The sequence below is a fragment of the Haliotis asinina genome, chromosome 12 (assembly GCF_037392515.1).
Source record: "Haliotis asinina isolate JCU_RB_2024 chromosome 12, JCU_Hal_asi_v2, whole genome shotgun sequence".
Lineage (NCBI taxonomy): Eukaryota > Metazoa > Mollusca > Gastropoda > Lepetellida > Haliotidae > Haliotis > Haliotis asinina.
The window spans coordinates 22,320,629-22,339,847 of record NC_090291.1 but is presented as its reverse complement, the minus strand read 5'-3'; the positions used below and the strand labels follow the sequence as shown (position 1 = coordinate 22,339,847).

Here is a 19,219-nt window from a genome sequence, read left to right as displayed (position 1 = left end):
TTGTAGATGTGGCCAGGTAAAAACATGATGCTAGACCTGTTAGTAGATGTGGCCTAGGTAAAAACATGATGCTAGACCTGTTTGTAGATGTGGCCTAGGTAAAAACATGATGCTAGACCTATCTGTCTGTAGATGTGGCCTAGGTAAAAACATGATGCTAGACCTGTCTGTAGATGTGGCCTAGGTAAAAACATGATGCTAGACCTGTCTGTAGATGTGGCCTAGGTAAAAACATGATGCTAGACCTGTTTGTAGATGTGGCCTAGGTAAAAACATGGTGCTAGAACTATCTGTTAGTAGATGTGGCCTAAGTAAAAACATGATGCTAGAACTATCTGATTGTAGATGTGGCCTAGCTAAAAACATGATGCTAGACCTGTTTGTAGATGTGGCCTAGGTAAAAACATGATGCTAGACCTATCTGTTTGTAGATGTGGCCTAGGTAAAAACATGATGCTAGACCTGTTTGTAGATGTGGCCTAGGTAAAAACATGATGCTAGACCTATCTGTCTGTAGATGTGGCCTAGCTGAAAACATGATGCTAGACCTGTTTGTAGATGTGGCCTAGGTAAAAACATGATGCTAGACCTGTCTGTCTGTAGATGTGGCCTAGGTAAAAACATGATGCTAGACCTGTCTGTTTGTAGATGTGGCCTAGGTAAAAACATGATGCTAGACCTGTCTGTCTGTAGATGTGGCCTAGGTAAAAACATGATGCTAGACCTGTTAGTAGATGTGGCCTAGGTAAAAACATGATGCTAGACCTGTCTGTTTGTAGATGTGGCCTAGCTAAAAACATGATGCTAGACCTGTTAGTAGATGTGGCCTAGGTAAAAACATGATGCTAGACCTGTTAGTAGATGTGGCCTAGGTAAAAACATGATGCTAGACCTATCTGTTAGTAGATGTGGCCTAAGTAAAAACATGATGCTAGAACTATCTGATTGTAGATGTGGCCTAAGTAAAAACATGGTGCTAGAACTATCTGTTAGTAGATGTGGCCTAAGTAAAAACATGATGCTAGACCTGTTAGTAGATGTGGCCTAGGTAAAAACATGATGCTAGACCTGTTAGTAGATGTGGCCTAGGTAAAAACATGATGCTAGACCTATCTGTTAGTAGATGTGGCCTAAGTAAAAACATGATGCTAGACCTATCTGTTAGTAGATGTGGCCTAAGTAAAAACATGGTGCTAGAACTATCTGTTAGTAGATGTGGCCTAAGTAAAAACATGATGCTAGAACTATCTGATTGTAGATGTGGCCTAGGTAAAAACATGATGCTAGACCTGTCTGTAGATGTGGCCTAGGTAAAAACATGATGCTAGACCTGTCTGTTTGTAGATGTGGCCTAGCTAAAAACATGATGCTAGACCTGTTAGTAGATGTGGCCTAGGTAAAAACATGATGCTAGACCTGTTAGTAGATGTGGCCTAAGTAAAAACATGATGCTAGACCTATCTGTCTGTAGATGTGGCCTAGCTAAAAACATGATGCTAGACCTGTCTGTAGATGTGGCCTAGGTAAAAACATGATGCTAGACCTGTCTGTAGATGTGGCCTAGGTAAAAACATGATGCTAGACCTGTTTGTAGATGTGGCCTAGGTAAAAACATGATGCTAGACCTGTTAGTAGATGTGGCCTAGGTAAAAACATGATGCTAGAACTATCTGTTAGTAGATGTGGCCTAAGTAAAAACATGATGCTAGACCTATCTGTCTGTAGATGTGGCCTAGGTAAAAACATGATGCTAGACCTGTTAGTAGATGTGGCCTAGGTAAAAACATGATGCTAGACCTGTTTGTAGATGTGGCCTAGGTAAAAACATGATGCTAGACCTGTTAGTAGATGTGGCCTAAGTAAAAACATGGTGCTAGACCTATCTGATTGTAGATGTGGCCTAGGTAAAAACATGATGCTAGAACTATCTGTTAGTAGATGTGGCCTAAGTAAAAACATGGTGCTAGACCTATCTGATTGTAGATGTGGCCTAGGTAAAAACATGATGCTAGACCTGTCTGTAGATGTGGCCTAGGTAAAAACATGATGCTAGACCTGTCTGTAGATGTGGCCTAGGTAAAAACATGATGCTAGACCTGTTAGTAGATGTGGCCTAGGTAAAAACATGGTGCTAGACCTATCTGATTGTAGATGTGGCCTAGGTAAAAACATGATGCTAGAACTATCTGTTAGTAGATGTGGCCTAAGTAAAAACATGATGCTAGACCTATCTGATTGTAGATGTGGCCTAGGTAAAAACATGATGCTAGAACTATCTGTTAGTAGATGTGGCCTAAGTAAAAACATGATGCTAGACCTATCTGATTGTAGATGTGGCCTAGGTAAAAACATGATGCTAGAACTATCTGTTAGTAGATGTGGCCTAAGTAAAAACATGGTGCTAGACCTATCTGATTGTAGATGTAGCCTAGGTAAAAACATGATGCTAGAACTATCTGTTAGTAGATGTGGCCTAAGTAAAAACATGATGCTAGACCTATCTGTCTGTAGATGTGGCCTAGGTAAAAACATGATGCTAGAACTATCTGTTAGTAGATGTGGCCTAAGTAAAAACATGATGCTAGACCTATCTGTCTGTAGATGTGGCCTAGGTAAAAACATGATGCTAGAACTATCTGTTAGTAGATGTGGCCTAAGTAAAAACATGATGCTAGACCTATCTGATTGTAGATGTGGCCTAGGTAAAAACATGATGCTAGAACTATCTGTTAGTAGATGTGGCCTAAGTAAAAACATGGTGCTAGACCTATCTGATTGTAGATGTAGCCTAGGTAAAAACATGATGCTAGAACTATCTGTTAGTAGATGTGGCCTAAGTAAAAACATGATGCTAGACCTATCTGTCTGTAGATGTGGCCTAGGTAAAAACATGGTGCTAGACCTGTCTGTAGATGTGGCCTAGGTAAAAACATGATGCTAGACCTGTCTGTAGATGTGGCCTAGGTAAAAACATGATGCTAGACCTGTCTGTAGATGTGGCCTAGGTAAAAACATGATGCTAGACCTGTTTGTAGATGTGGCCTAGGTAAAACATGATGCTAGACCTATCTGATTGTAGATGTGACCTAAGCAAAAACATGATGCTAGAACTATCTGTTAGTAGATGTGGCCTAAGTAAAAACATGGTGCTAGACCTATCTGATTGTAAATGTAGCCTAGGTAAAAACATGATGCTAGAACTATCTGTTAGTAGATGTGGCCTAAGTAAAAACATGATGCTAGACCTATCTGATTGTAGATGTGGCCTAGGTAAAAACATGATGCTAGACCTGTCTGTAGATGTGGCCTAGGTAAAAACATGATGCTAGACCTGTTTGTAGATGTGGCCTAGGTAAAAACATGATGCTAGACCTGTTAGTAGATGTGGCCTAAGTAAAAACATGGTGCTAGACCTATCTGATTGTAGATGTGGCCTAGGTAAAAACATGATGCTAGAACTATCTGTTAGTAGATGTGGCCTAAGTAAAAACATGGTGCTAGACCTATCTGATTGTAGATGTGGCCTAGGTAAAAACATGATGCTAAACCTGTCTGTAGATGTGGCCTAGGTAAAAACATGATGCTAGACCTGTCTGTAGATGTGGCCTAGGTAAAAACATGATGCTAGACCTGTTAGTAGATGTGGCCTAGGTAGAAACATGGTGCTAGACCTATCTGATTGTAGATGTGGCCTAGGTAAAAACATGATGCTAGAACTATCTGTTAGTAGATGTGGCCTAAGTAAAAACATGATGCTAGACCTATCTGTCTGTAGATGTGGCCTAGGTAAAAACATGATGCTAGAACTATCTGTTAGTAGATGTGGCCTAAGTAAAAACATGATGCTAGACCTATCTGATTGTAGATGTGGCCTAGTTAAAAACATGATGCTAGAACTATCTGTTAGTAGATGTGGCCTAGGTAAAAACATGATGCTAGACCTATCTGTTAGTAGATGTGGCCTAAGTAAAAACATGATGCTAGAACTATCTGATTGTAGATGTGGCCTAAGTAAAAACATGGTGCTAGAACTATCTGTTAGTAGATGTGGCCTAAGTAAAAACATGATGCTAGACCTGTTAGTAGATGTGGCCTAGGTAAAAACATGATGCTAGACCTGTTAGTAGATGTGGCCTAGGTAAAAACATGATGCTAGACCTATCTGTTAGTAGATGTGGCCTAAGTAAAAACATGATGCTAGACCTATCTGTTAGTAGATGTGGCCTAAGTAAAAACATGGTGCTAGAACTATCTGTTAGTAGATGTGGCCTAAGTAAAAACATGATGCTAGAACTATCTGATTGTAGATGTGGCCTAGGTAAAAACATGATGCTAGACCTGTCTGTAGATGTGGCCTAGGTAAAAACATGATGCTAGACCTGTCTGTTTGTAGATGTGGCCTAGCTAAAAACATGATGCTAGACCTGTTAGTAGATGTGGCCTAGGTAAAAACATGATGCTAGACCTGTTAGTAGATGTGGCCTAAGTAAAAACATGATGCTAGACCTATCTGTCTGTAGATGTGGCCTAGCTAAAAACATGATGCTAGACCTGTCTGTAGATGTGGCCTAGGTAAAAACATGATGCTAGACCTGTCTGTAGATGTGGCCTAGGTAAAAACATGATGCTAGACCTGTTTGTAGATGTGGCCTAGGTAAAAACATGATGCTAGACCTGTTAGTAGATGTGGCCTAGGTAAAAACATGATGCTAGAACTATCTGTTAGTAGATGTGGCCTAAGTAAAAACATGATGCTAGACCTATCTGTCTGTAGATGTGGCCTAGGTAAAAACATGATGCTAGACCTGTCTGTAGATGTGGCCTAGGTAAAAATATGATGCTAGACCTGTTTGTAGATGTGGCCTAGGTAAAAACATGATGCTAGACCTGTTAGTAGATGTGGCCTAAGTAAAAACATGGTGCTAGACCTATCTGATTGTAGATGTGGCCTAGGTAAAAACATGATGCTAGAACTATCTGTTAGTAGATGTGGCCTAAGTAAAAACATGGTGCTAGACCTATCTGATTGTAGATGTGGCCTAGGTAAAAACATGATGCTAGACCTGTCTGTAGATGTGGCCTAGGTAAAAACATGATGCTAGACCTGTCTGTAGATGTGGCCTAGGTAAAAACATGATGCTAGACCTGTTAGTAGATGTGGCCTAGGTAAAAACATGGTGCTAGACCTATCTGATTGTAGATGTGGCCTAGGTAAAAACATGATGCTAGAACTATCTGTTAGTAGATGTGGCCTAAGTAAAAACATGATGCTAGACCTATCTGATTGTAGATGTGGCCTAGGTAAAAACATGATGCTAGAACTATCTGTTAGTAGATGTGGCCTAAGTAAAAACATGATGCTAGACCTATCTGATTGTAGATGTGGCCTAGGTAAAAACATGATGCTAGAACTATCTGTTAGTAGATGTGGCCTAAGTAAAAACATGGTGCTAGACCTATCTGATTGTAGATGTGGCCTAGGTAAAAACATGATGCTAGACCTGTCTGTAGATGTGGCCTAGGTAAAAACATGATGCTAGACCTGTCTGTAGATGTGGCCTAGGTAAAAACATGATGCTAGACCTGTTTGTAGGTGTGGCCTAGGTAAAAACATGGTGCTAGACCTATCTGATTGTAGATGTGGCCTAGGTAAAAACATGATGCTAGAACTATCTGTTAGTAGATGTGGCCTAAGTAAAAACATGATGCTAGACCTATCTGTCTGTAGATGTGGCCTAGGTAAAAACATGATGCTAGAACTATCTGTTAGTAGATGTGGCCTAAGTAAAAACATGATGCTAGACCTATCTGATTGTAGATGTGGCCTAGGTAAAAACATGATGCTAGAACTATCTGTTAGTAGATGTGGCCTAAGTAAAAACATGGTGCTAGACCTATCTGATTGTAGATGTAGCCTAGGTAAAAACATGATGCTAGAACTATCTGTTAGTAGATGTGGCCTAAGTAAAAACATGATGCTAGACCTATCTGTCTGTAGATGTGGCCTAGGTAAAAACATGATGCTAGACCTGTCTGTAGATGTGGCCTAGGTAAAAACATGATGCTAAACCTGTCTGTAGATGTGGCCTAGGTAAAAACATGATGCTAGACCTGTCTGTAGATGTGGCCTAGGTAAAAACATGATGCTAGACCTGTTTGTAGATGTGGCCTAGGTAAAAACATGATGCTAGACCTATCTGATTGTAGATGTGACCTAAGCAAAAACATGATGCTAGAACTATCTGTTAGTAGATGTGGCCTAAGTAAAAACATGGTGCTAGACCTATCTGATTGTAAATGTAGCCTAGGTAAAAACATGATGCTAGAACTATCTGTTAGTAGATGTGGCCTAAGTAAAAACATGATGCTAGACCTATCTGTCTGTAGATGTGGCCTAGGTAAAAACATGATGCTAGACCTGTCTGTAGATGTGGCCTAGGTAAAAACATGATGCTAGACCTGTTTGTAGATGTGGCCTAGGTAAAAACATGATGCTAGACCTGTTAGTAGATGTGGCCTAAGTAAAAACATGGTGCTAGACCTATCTGATTGTAGATGTGGCCTAGGTAAAAACATGATGCTAGAACTATCTGTTAGTAGATGTGGCCTAAGTAAAAACATGGTGCTAGACCTATCTGATTGTAGATGTGGCCTAGGTAAAAACATGATGCTAGACCTGTCTGTAGATGTGGCCTAGGTAAAAACATGATGCTAGACCTGTCTGTAGATGTGGCCTAGGTAAAAACATGATGCTAGACCTGTTTGTAGATGTGGCCTAGGTAAAAACATGATGCTAGACCTGTTAGTAGATGTGGCCTAAGTAAAAACATGGTGCTAGACCTATCTGATTGTAGATGTGGCCTAGGTAAAAACATGATGCTAGAACTATCTGTTAGTAGATGTGGCCTAAGTAAAAACATGGTGCTAGACCTATCTGATTGTAGATGTGGCCTAGGTAAAAACATGATGCTAGACCTGTCTGTAGATGTGGCCTAGGTAAAAACATGATGCTAGACCTGTCTGTAGATGTGGCCTAGGTAAAAACATGATGCTAGACCTGTTAGTAGATGTGGCCTAGGTAAAAACATGGTGCTAGACCTATCTGATTGTAGATGTGGCCTAGGTAAAAACATGATGCTAGAACTATCTGTTAGTAGATGTGGCCTAAGTAAAAACATGATGCTAGACCTATCTGATTGTAGATGTGGCCTAGGTAAAAACATGATGCTAGAACTATCTGTTAGTAGATGTGGCCTAAGTAAAAACATGATGCTAGACCTATCTGATTGTAGATGTGGCCTAGGTAAAAACATGATGCTAGAACTATCTGTTAGTAGATGTGGCCTAAGTAAAAACATGGTGCTAGACCTATCTGATTGTAGATGTAGCCTAGGTAAAAACATGATGCTAGAACTATCTGTTAGTAGATGTGGCCTAAGTTAAAACATGATGCTAGACCTATCTGTCTGTAGATGTGGCCTAGGTAAAAACATGATGCTAGACCTGTTTGTAGATGTGGCCTAGGTAAAAACATGATGCTAGACCTGTTTGTAGATGTGGCCTAGGTAGAAACATGATGCTAGACCTGTCTGTAGATGTGGCCTAGGTAAAAACATGATGCTAGACCTGTTTGTAGATGTGGCCTAGGTAAAAACATGATGCTAGACCTGTTAGTAGATGTGGCCTAAGTAAAAACATGGTGCTAGACCTATCTGATTGTAGATGTGGCCTAGGTAAAAACATGATGCTAGAACTATCTGTTAGTAGATGTGGCCTAAGTAAAAACATGGTGCTAGACCTATCTGATTGTAGATGTGGCCTAGGTAAAAACATGATGCTAGACCTTTCTGTAGATGTGGCCTAGGTAAAAACATGATGCTAGACCTGTCTGTAGATGTGGCCTAGGTAAAAACATGATGCTAGACCTGTTAGTAGATGTGACCTAGGTAAAAACATGGTGCTAGACCTATCTGATTGTAGATGTGGCCTAAGTAAAAACATGATGCTAGAACTATCTGTTAGTAGATGTGGCCTAAGTAAAAACATGATGCTAGACCTATCTGATTGTAGATGTGGCCTAGGTAAAAACATGATGCTAGAACTATCTGTTAGTAGATGTGGCCTAAGTAAAAACATGGTGCTAGACCTATCTGATTGTAGATGTAGCCTAGGTAAAAACATGATGCTAGAACTATCTGTTAGTAGATGTGGCCTAAGTAAAAACATGATGCTAGACCTATCTGTCTGTAGATGTGGCCTAGGTAAAAACATGATGCTAGACCTGTCTGTAGATGTGGCCTAGGTAAAAACATGATGCTAGACCTGTTTGTAGATGTGGCCTAGGTAAAAACATGATGCTAGACCTGTTAGTAGATGTGGCCTAAGTAAAAACATGGTGCTAGACCTATCTGATTGTAGATGTGGCCTAGGTAAAAACATGATGCTAGAACTATCTGTTAGTAGATGTGGCCTAAGTAAAAACATGGTGCTAGACCTATCTGATTGTAGATGTGGCCTAGGTAAAAACATGATGCTAGACCTGTCTGTAGATGTGGCCTAGGTAAAAACATGATGCTAGACCTGTCTGTAGATGTGGCCTAGGTAAAAACATGATGCTAGACCTGTTAGTAGATGTGGCCTAGGTAAAAACATGGTGCTAGACCTATCTGATTGTAGATGTGGCCTAGGTAAAAACATGATGCTAGAACTATCTGTTAGTAGATGTGGCCTAAGTAAAAACATGATGCTAGACCTATCTGTCTGTAGATGTGGCCTAGGTAAAAACATGATGCTAGAACTATCTGTTAGTAGATGTGGCCTAAGTAAAAACATGATGCTAGACCTATCTGATTGTAGATGTGGCCTAGGTAAAAACATGATGCTAGAACTATCTGTTAGTAGATGTGGCCTAAGTAAAAACATGGTGCTAGACCTATCTGATTGTAGATGTAGCCTAGGTAAAAACATGATGCTAGAACTATCTGTTTGTAGATGTGGCCTAGGTAAAAACATGATGCTAGACCTGTTAGTAGATGTGGCCTAAGTAAAAACATGGTGCTAGACCTATCTGATTGTAGATGTAGCCTAGGTAAAAACATGATGCTAGAACTATCTGTTAGTAGATGTGGCCTAAGTAAAAACATGGTGCTAGACCTATCTGATTGTAGATGTGGCCTAGGTAAAAACATGATGCTAGACCTGTCTGTAGCTGTGGCCTAGGTAAAAACATGATGCTAGACCTGTCTGTAGATGTGGCCTAGGTAAAAACATGATGCTAGACCTGTTTGTAGATGTGGCCTAGGTAAAAACATGGTGCTAGACCTATCTGATTGTAGATGTGGCCTAGGTAAAAACATGATGCTAGAACTATCTGTTAGTAGATGTGGCCTAAGTAAAAACATGATGCTAGACCTATCTGTCTGTAGATGTGGCCTAGGTAAAAACATGATGCTAGAACTATCTGTTAGTAGATGTGGCCTAAGTAAAAACATGATGCTAGACCTATCTGATTGTAGATGTGGCCTAGGTAAAAACATGATGCTAGAACTATCTGTTAGTAGATGTGGCCTAAGTAAAAACATGGTGCTAGACCTATCTGATTGTAGATGTAGCCTAGGTAAAAACATGATGCTAGAACTATCTGTTAGTAGATGTGGCCTAAGTAAAAACATGATGCTAGACCTATCTGTCTGTAGATGTGGCCTAGGTAAAAACATGATGCTAGACCTGTCTGTAGATGTGGCCTAGGTAAAAACATGATGCTAGACCTGTCTGTAGATGTGGCCTAGCTAAAAACATGATGCTAGACCTGTCTGTAGATGTGGCCTAGGTAAAAACATGATGCTAGACCTGTTTGTAGATGTGGCCTAGGTAAAAACATGATGCTAGACCTATCTGATTGTAGATGTGACCTAAGCAAAAACATGATGCTAGAACTATCTGTTAGTAGATGTGGCCTAAGTAAAAACATGGTGCTAGACCTATCTGATTGTAAATGTAGCCTAGGTAAAAACATGATGCTAGAACTATCTGTTAGTAGATGTGGCCTAAGTAAAAACATGATGCTAGACCTATCTGTCTGTAGATGTGGCCTAGGTAAAAACATGATGCTAGACCTGTCTGTAGATGTGGCCTAGGTAAAAACATGATGCTAGACCTGTTTGTAGATGTGGCCTAGGTAAAAACATGATGCTAGACCTGTTAGTAGATGTGGCCTAAGTAAAAACATGGTGCTAGACCTATCTGATTGTAGATGTGGCCTAGGTAAAAACATGATGCTAGAACTATCTGTTAGTAGATGTGGCCTAAGTAAAAACATGGTGCTAGACCTATCTGATTGTAGATGTGGCCTAGGTAAAAACATGATGCTAGACCTGTCTGTAGATGTGGCCTAGGTAAAAACATGATGCTAGACCTGTCTGTAGATGTGGCCTAGGTAAAAACATGATGCTAGACCTGTTAGTAGATGTGGCCTAGGTAGAAACATGGTGCTAGACCTATCTGATTGTAGATGTGGCCTAGGTAAAAACATGATGCTAGAACTATCTGTTAGTAGATGTGGCCTAAGTAAAAACATGATGCTAGACCTATCTGTCTGTAGATGTGGCCTAGGTAAAAACATGATGCTAGAACTATCTGTTAGTAGATGTGGCCTAAGTAAAAACATGATGCTAGACCTATCTGATTGTAGATGTGGCCTAGGTAAAAACATGATGCTAGAACTATCTGTTAGTAGATGTGGCCTAAGTAAAAACATGGTGCTAGACCTATCTGATTGTAGATGTAGCCTAGGTAAAAACATGATGCTAGAACTATCTGTTAGTAGATGTGGCCTAAGTAAAAACATGATGCTAGACCTATCTGATTGTAGATGTGGCCTAGGTAAAAACATGATGCTAGACCTGTCTGTAGATGTGGCCTAGGTAAAAACATGATGCTAGACCTGTTTGTAGATGTGGCCTAGGTAAAAACATGATGCTAGACCTGTTAGTAGATGTGGCCTAAGTAAAAACATGGTGCTAGACCTATCTGATTGTAGATGTGGCCTAGGTAAAAACATGATGCTAGAACTATCTGTTAGTAGATGTGGCCTAAGTAAAAACATGGTGCTAGACCTATCTGATTGTAGATGTGGCCTAGGTAAAAACATGATGCTAGACCTGTCTGTAGATGTGGCCTAGGTAAAAACATGATGCTAGACCTGTCTGTAGATGTGGCCTAGGTAAAAACATGATGCTAGACCTGTTAGTAGATGTGGCCTAGGTAAAAACATGGTGCTAGACCTATCTGATTGTAGATGTGGCCTAGGTAAAATCATGATGCTACAACTATCTGTTAGTAGATGTGGCCTAAGTAAAAACATGATGCTAGACCTATCTGTCTGTAGATGTGGCCTAGGTAAAAACATGATGCTAGAACTATCTGTTAGTAGATGTGGCCTAAGTAAAAACATGATGCTAGACCTATCTGATTGTAGATGTGGCCTAGGTAAAAACATGATGCTAGAACTATCTGTTAGTAGATGTGGCCTAAGTAAAAACATGGTGCTAGACCTATCTGATTGTAGATGTAGCCTAGGTAAAAACATGATGCTAGAACTATCTGTTAGTAGATGTGGCCTAAGTAAAAACATGATGCTAGACCTATCTGTCTGTAGATGTGGCCTAGGTAAAAACATGATGCTAGACCTGTCTGTAGATGTGGCCTAGGTAAAAACATGATGCTAGACCTGTCTGTAGATGTGGCCTAGGTAAAAACATGATGCTAGACCTGTCTGTAGATGTGGCCTAGGTAAAAACATGATGCTAGACCTGTTTGTAGATGTGGCCTAGGTAAAAACATGATGCTAGACCTATCTGATTGTAGATGTGACCTAAGCAAAAACATGATGCTAGAACTATCTGTTAGTAGATGTGGCCTAAGTAAAAACATGATGCTAGACCTATCTGTCTGTAGATGTGGCCTAGGTAAAAACATGATGCTAGACCTGTCTGTAGATGTGGCCTAGGTAAAAACATGATGCTAGACCTGTTTGTAGATGTGGCCTAGGTAAAAACATGATGCTAGACCTGTTAGTAGATGTGGCCTAAGTAAAAACATGGTGCTAGACCTATCTGATTGTAGATGTGGCCTAGGTAAAAACATGATGCTAGAACTATCTGTTAGTAGATGTGGCCTAAGTAAAAACATGGTGCTAGACCCATCTGATTGTAGATGTGGCCTAGGTAAAAACATGATGCTAGACCTGTCTGTAGATGTGGCCTAGGTAAAAACATGATGCTAGAACTATCTGTAGATGTGGCCTAGGTAAAAACATGATGCTAGACCTGTTAGTAGATGTGGCCTAGGTAAAAACATGATGCTAGACCTGTTTGTAGATGTGGCCTAGGTAAAAACATGGTGCTAGACCTATCTGATTGTAGATGTGGCCTAGGTAAAAACATGATGCTAGAACTATCTGTTAGTAGATGTGGCCTAAGTAAAAACATGATGCTAGACCTATCTGTCTGTAGATGTGGCCTAGGTAAAAACATGATGCTAGAACTATCTGTTAGTAGATGTGGCCTAAGTAAAAACATGATGCTAGACCTATCTGATTGTAGATGTGGCCTAGGTAAAAACATGATGCTAGAACTATCTGTTAGTAGATGTGGCCTAAGTAAAAACATGGTGCTAGACCTATCTGATTGTAGATGTAGCCTAGGTAAAAACATGATGCTAGAACTATCTGTTAGTAGATGTGGCCTAAGTAAAAACATGATGCTAGACCTATCTGTCTGTAGATGTGGCCTAGGTAAAAACATGATGCTAGACCTGTTTGTAGATGTGGCCTAGGTAAAAACATGATGCTAGACCTGTTAGTAGATGTGGCCTAAGTAAAAACATGGTGCTAGACCTATCTGATTGTAGATGTGGCCTAGGTAAAAACATGATGCTAGAACTATCTGTTAGTAGATGTGGCCTAAGTAAAAACATGGTGCTAGACCTATCTGATTGTAGATGTGGCCTAGGTAAAAACATGATGCTAGACCTGTCTGTAGATGTGGCCTAGGTAAAAACATGATGCTAGACCTGTCTGTAGATGTGGCCTAGGTAAAAACATGATGCTAGACCTGTTAGTAGATATGGCCTAGGTAAAAACATGGTGCTAGACCTATCTGATTGTAGATGTGGCCTAGGTAAAAACATGATGCTACAACTATCTGTTAGTAGATGTGGCCTAAGTAAAAACATGATGCTAGACCTATCTGTCTGTAGATGTGGCCTAGGTAAAAACATGATGCTAGAACTATCTGTTAGTAGATGTGGCCTAAGTAAAAACATGATGCTAGACCTATCTGATTGTAGATGTGGCCTAGGTAAAAACATGATGCTAGAACTATCTGTTAGTAGATGTGGCCTAAGTAAAAACATGGTGCTAGACCTATCTGATTGTAGATGTAGCCTAGGTAAAAACATGATGCTAGAACTATCTGTTAGTAGATGTGGCCTAAGTAAAAACATGATGCTAGACCTATCTGTCTGTAGATGTGGCCTAGGTAAAAACATGATGCTAGACCTGTCTGTAGATGTGGCCTAGGTAAAAACATGATGCTAGACCTGTCTGTAGATGTGGCCTAGGTAAAAACATGATGCTAGACCTGTTTGTAGATGTGGCCTAGGTAAAAACATGGTGCTAGACCTATCTGATTGTAGATGTGACCTAAGCAAAAACATGATGCTAGACCTTTCTGAAAACTTGTGGGTTGTTACACATTTCCATATCTTATATCACGTAGCGTGAAAACATGGAAGGTGACACACTGAATTGACATGTAACAACTATGACAGCCATTTGAGTCTTGTTTAGGTCATTTTTATCAGCTGTACATGACAGTATCGTGGAGTTCCTTTGTGTTGTCACCAGGGTAAAGGAAATCATATTGGATACACTACTCCTGTGTGGATGTCTTTGCAGTTATTACTGAAATAACTGTTTAAATCATTGTCATTAAATACAACACAAGTAAAGAAAGACACAGAATCACATATGTGAATTTATTTAACATACAGACTGATAGACAAATTCCCACACAATACATGACAAATACTAGTTACTCTAACATAAGAAATTGGAGTGCATCATTGAATTGCAATCCTTGCTATTTGTTTTAAATGGAAGGCACCTCCGTATTGATTCCATGGGACTACATGTCTACTGGGCCGGCTGCTTGAGTTTAGTGGGCCTATCACATATTGCAGCAAAAACACACAAACTTGAAAGTAACGTTTTTCATGTTGAACTGACTTGTAACTGCATTTAACTGCCTGTACCCTCTTTATCACGTGTATATAAAATCAATTGATAGAAAGGGGACATTAGAGCTGTGTAGAGTGTGTCTTGGCTTGTAATGGCATGGGTGAGTGAACCCATTAGTGATATTGAGTTGTTTCTGCCGCAGAACTCATTAAACCAATTGGCCGAAGTAAATAAATGGGGGTGTTCATGGATTGGTTTATAGACAAAGTTTCCTGTTGTGTATTAAAACAGATTTAACACAGAATCTCATTGATGGTCAGGTCAAACAAGATTTGTGTGTATACAGAGGGAACTGGAAAAGAGAGAGAGAGAGAAAGAGAGAGGTCTCTCTCTATACAGTAGTACACACATGTATACAAAAATCCACAATGTAATGACAACACAAATTTCCTTCCTACATGTTTCAGCTTCCCTTTCAGTTACTCAGAAATGTTTGTGGGAAATTTGTTTTGTCAGTAGTTTGTTTATTTCTGTATGCTTATGTACAATATATGATTATTTGCTGAAAATAATCTTGTTTGCCACATGAATTCAAGCAGGAATTTCCTTATTTCATTAAATTTCATAACATGTATTCAATTAATGTTCTTATAAACATGACTGACAAGTTAAGGTTGTGGTTTGATGATCTTCAGTCTTTTTGTGTTCAACTTACAGATTTAGCACCAGCAATTATGTCTTTATAATGCTTGCCGCTCGCTGTCAGATTGATACGCACCTTGTTGATCCAGTGACACCAGGTAATTTATCACACTTTATATGTCCAGTATTGGGAAGCCATCTATGCAGTCACAGACTGCATGATTGTAGTACACATGCATGACACTTTCCAGCACTGTACAATGCCTTGACTGTTATCATTGAAGTTACAGGTGCTGTGGCAGGAGACATTCATAGTGTTGTGGTGATAGCACGGGTTCCATCGCTGCAGATTTCATACTCAACATGGATCCTATTGGAATCATCGTTTCCACTCATATTCCTCATCTCATATACTTTAGGCCTTCGTTTTATGGTCAGATCTTTGAAAACTCTGGCGAACTCTGTGCGAAAGGTTTTTGAGCAAATAAGTAGAAGATATCCCAGTACCGCCTGATTAGCTGCTGAAAGGATTCCTGTAACTTTCTTTGTGAGTTCTATCTGAGCAATAAGCTTTGCATTTAGCCAGGAGCTTGGAGCATGAATATCGATGAGGTTGATGATGGTTGCAGGAACAGCCAGTGCAAAGAAGGACATGGAAATGATAAGAGTGATGACGATAAAGTCATCACCACCATCATCTTGAATAGTCTGCCGTAAGCGATGGCGTTTTAGGCACAGTGATACACTCAGGCAGATGTTAAGGTGGAAGAGTAGTAGTAGTGGGAGATAGGAGTAGAACGTGGCTGACATCCAGGGCCAGATGAGGATATGCAGGTCCTTCATGTGGTAGGGGATAAAGCAGCCATGTTCCTGCAGTTGGTATGTCCACATTGCATGTACACTGATGACAACCAGACCTACCATGATGAACACTGATGTGACCTTTGCTGCGAAAACTGTACACATCGTCAGTGCCTTGTTTGGATAGCAAAGTAAAACGTAGCGGTCAATAGTCATTGCTACCACAAACCATATCCCACTATATATCATAACATTGGCCAGGAAGGTCCACAGTCCACATCCCCAGTCACTCAGTGTTGCTATGTATGGCTTCTGTAGTATGTAACACATCCAAGCTACTCCAGACACCAAGTTTAATACTAACAAGTTTGCAATTGCGTATGCAGACATATAAAAACATGCTGAATGTTGTCTCAAATTTTTTCTCCTCAAAACAAGAAGTGCCAAAATATTACTAAAGTTTCCAATGATGATGAGCACAGGAGTAAGGTAGCGATATAGCTTCTCCGACATCCTGAAGTCAGGTTCGGACAGCAGCAGATCTGCAAGGCTGGCTACGGTGTCGGGACTCACCCAGGAATCAATAAGCTGCCAGTCCTTCGTCACACTGCCATCGTCCACAGCGCCGCTTGTCAGATTCACACCCCCAACATTCAGCAGTGCTGACGCATGCTCATTGGCTACAGGAATGGGCGTGCTCATGGCGAACAGACCACTCTGTGCTGGGCTGGGATCCAGCAGTCTTCTGGTTCGCCTTCTGCCACTCAGTCTGAAATAAATTGCACACTTGATCAGAACAGACACAACTTCTTCTGCTTCAACTTATATAGGCAAACTAACTTCCAAGTGATATTTTGTACTTACATTGAACTAAAGTTAAGTGTAATGCTGATTTGTCATTTCATCCAAGTGAATCTGCATACTTTCAACTCTAACTTGATTCAGTGTTGTTACTTGCTCATCAATAAATATGAGTTTGTATCTTTTCAAAAGTGTCAACCTTGAGATTTGCCAGTAGTATGGAAGTTGGGTTCAATTGTTTGTTGTTCACTTTTCATGTTATATATTGTTTTCAAATCACTTCTCAAACATTTTTGCCTGTGACATCTCTTTGATGTTCTTTCTTATTTCGTGGAAAGAAACCCTCAAATGTTGTGACTCCAGCAGTGGGCTAAACACACAAGCTCTCAGTACAGAATTATTCCTTTAAAAATGGGTCACTGACATCAGAACTCAAATTAGGCATTTAGAACTTGCACTGGAGCAGTCTGAAACTGAAATGTGCAACCACATATATATACCACATTGCGTGTTAATATTCTGCTGGAAAACAAAATGCTGGGGAGGTGGGTTAGAACTATACTGACAGTTTTATTTCCCTAACTTGAGCTCTGCATGTAGTTGGTAGGATTTTACATGTGGCAGTATGAAAATAAATTGACTCATTCACTTAGCAACTCACTCACTCACTCACTCACTCACTCACTCACTCACTCACTCACTCACTGCTGTCAAATAGTAAGAAGCAACAAAGAAAAGGCTTGATCAACATATTTCCTTATGAAAGGCCTACTAGCTAGTGCCTGGAAATATAGGCTTTAACTTGTAGCATAACTGATTGTTATACGCACTGTATGATGATATACATGATGGGAAAGATATCTTGTTTGTGGAAATGTATTGAATATATAGATGTGTAACTCCATTTGGGCATTATTTTCGACACACTTGACACCATTCAGTTGACATTTGTGACAGTATAGATGAAAGCATCATTAATTTGCAAATATTCCAGATGTCTATGGTGCCAGAAGGTAATGCCAGCATGCCACTCAAATGCTGCTAGTGGGTGCTGTCCTCCTCATCATCCATCTCTTTAGGAGATTTGACTTGCCGCAGGTTTAATGTCAAGCATTCACTACATTCTCATGTACCAACTAATGGTAATACAAATAACGATTTTTTTTTCTTGGAAAACTGAGTATTCAGTAATTCAGCTTACTAGTAGTGTGTGTCATGTGAAGTATTTTTCAATCTGCTTATAGAATTATTGTGCTAGTTTCCTTTTGTCATGTCAGGCTTGCCTTGTAATGAGATGTTACAACGTTTGAATGCTGTGAAAAAGGACACTTATTGATGACTTCCATAATTTTCCAACCCAAGTCAACTGTATAACTGGATGAAACTGCCAAACATACTTTATAGGACTGGTGATATAAATGACCTTATCTTCACTTACACACTAACCTGTTTGATGTCCTACTGATATCCACATGAGTGTGTGGGTTGGTTAAAGATAACAGATGCTTCCACTCTCTCAGAGTCACTTTGATCCATTTAGTTCAACTTTTGCTGTTCATATTAGATGTTCCAGACAGCTTGAAAAAAGGAAAAAAAACCCGTGCTGTTGAGATGATTTCGTGCCAAATGAATCAATTCATTCAGTACTTACAGATCACATATACCCTAGGGGTTGCAAATACATAAATCATTTATTCACATCGTCATAAATGAAACCCCATCATTAAAACTACACATTTCGACATTTAATTACCTTAAGTCAACCTTTTATGATAACAGTGCACAATTCTCTCACACAAACAAAATTGCAAGCAATCGGAGGGGAATGCCTCCATGATGTAATATGAGGTATACCCAGGTGGGTTGCTGTAGGATTCAGGTACATTTGCGGGTGTAGATTATAATGTTTACAGATTTGTGTAAACCTGCAGTTGAAAAAAATTAAAGCATTGGTTTTTTCACAATCTGATGCCATTAATTCTGTCCCATGCTTTGAATGGCTTGCTCTCATAATTGTCATATATCTGTTACAAGCGATGTCATGCAAAATCTTTTTGGTCATGATTCAAGAACATATTTAACTACAAGTAGGAGGTAGTGCTGATATTTTATGAAAATATGAAAACAAACCATAATCTAATTGATTCTTAAACTGAATTTAGACTGTGGCACCACAATTTAGAAAGTGGCAGCACCAGTCTGAGAATAAATGCTATGTAGGATTGCTTTCACCAAGTTATAAAATCTAAACTACTTTCTACTGGTAGTTAAATATGCATTTGATTGTTAGTCAATAAGATTTTGTAATACATTGCTTATAACATAACAATTTCACTCTTGGAAGCGAGGTGGGTGTCGATTTAATACTACTTACAATATCCCAATTATGACATATGTTACTTAGATATTATTGTCACTTCGACCACAACCTCCATTGCTTCAGAGAAAAAAATTATAATGTTACATGTGTGTCAAGCAAAATCCTTTTGGTTATCATTTCCTGCAACTATAGGAAGCAGTTTTGATTTTTTTAACTTGATGAAAACAAACCTAAATGCCATCTTCTATCTTAGAAGCGAGGTAGCTGCCCAACCATCCAATTCAGTATAACAGGCTTCCACAATGCTCGCTTTGCACTCACAAACAACATATGTATATGTAGATTTAGCATGAACTGAGGGTTGCCAGGGAAATCTGTGCATGGTGACACTATCACACGACACGTGGGAGCATTTG

The 19,219-nt window shown here is 39.7% G+C and overlaps 2 protein-coding genes across 4 annotated transcripts in view; one reads left to right on the top strand and one right to left on the bottom strand.

Moving 5' to 3' along the window:
• LOC137259073 (ATP-dependent RNA helicase DDX1-like) overlaps positions 1-19,219 on the top strand; it is a 339,352-nt gene that overhangs the window by 144,563 nt on the left and 175,570 nt on the right. The window lies entirely within an intron of this gene.
• Positions 15,178-16,415, bottom strand: LOC137258430 (probable G-protein coupled receptor B0563.6). Its single transcript, XM_067796107.1, has one exon. The coding sequence runs from the start codon at positions 16,382-16,384 to the stop codon at positions 15,191-15,193; it is 1,194 nt and encodes a 397-aa protein (XP_067652208.1). The 5' UTR covers positions 16,385-16,415; the 3' UTR covers positions 15,178-15,190.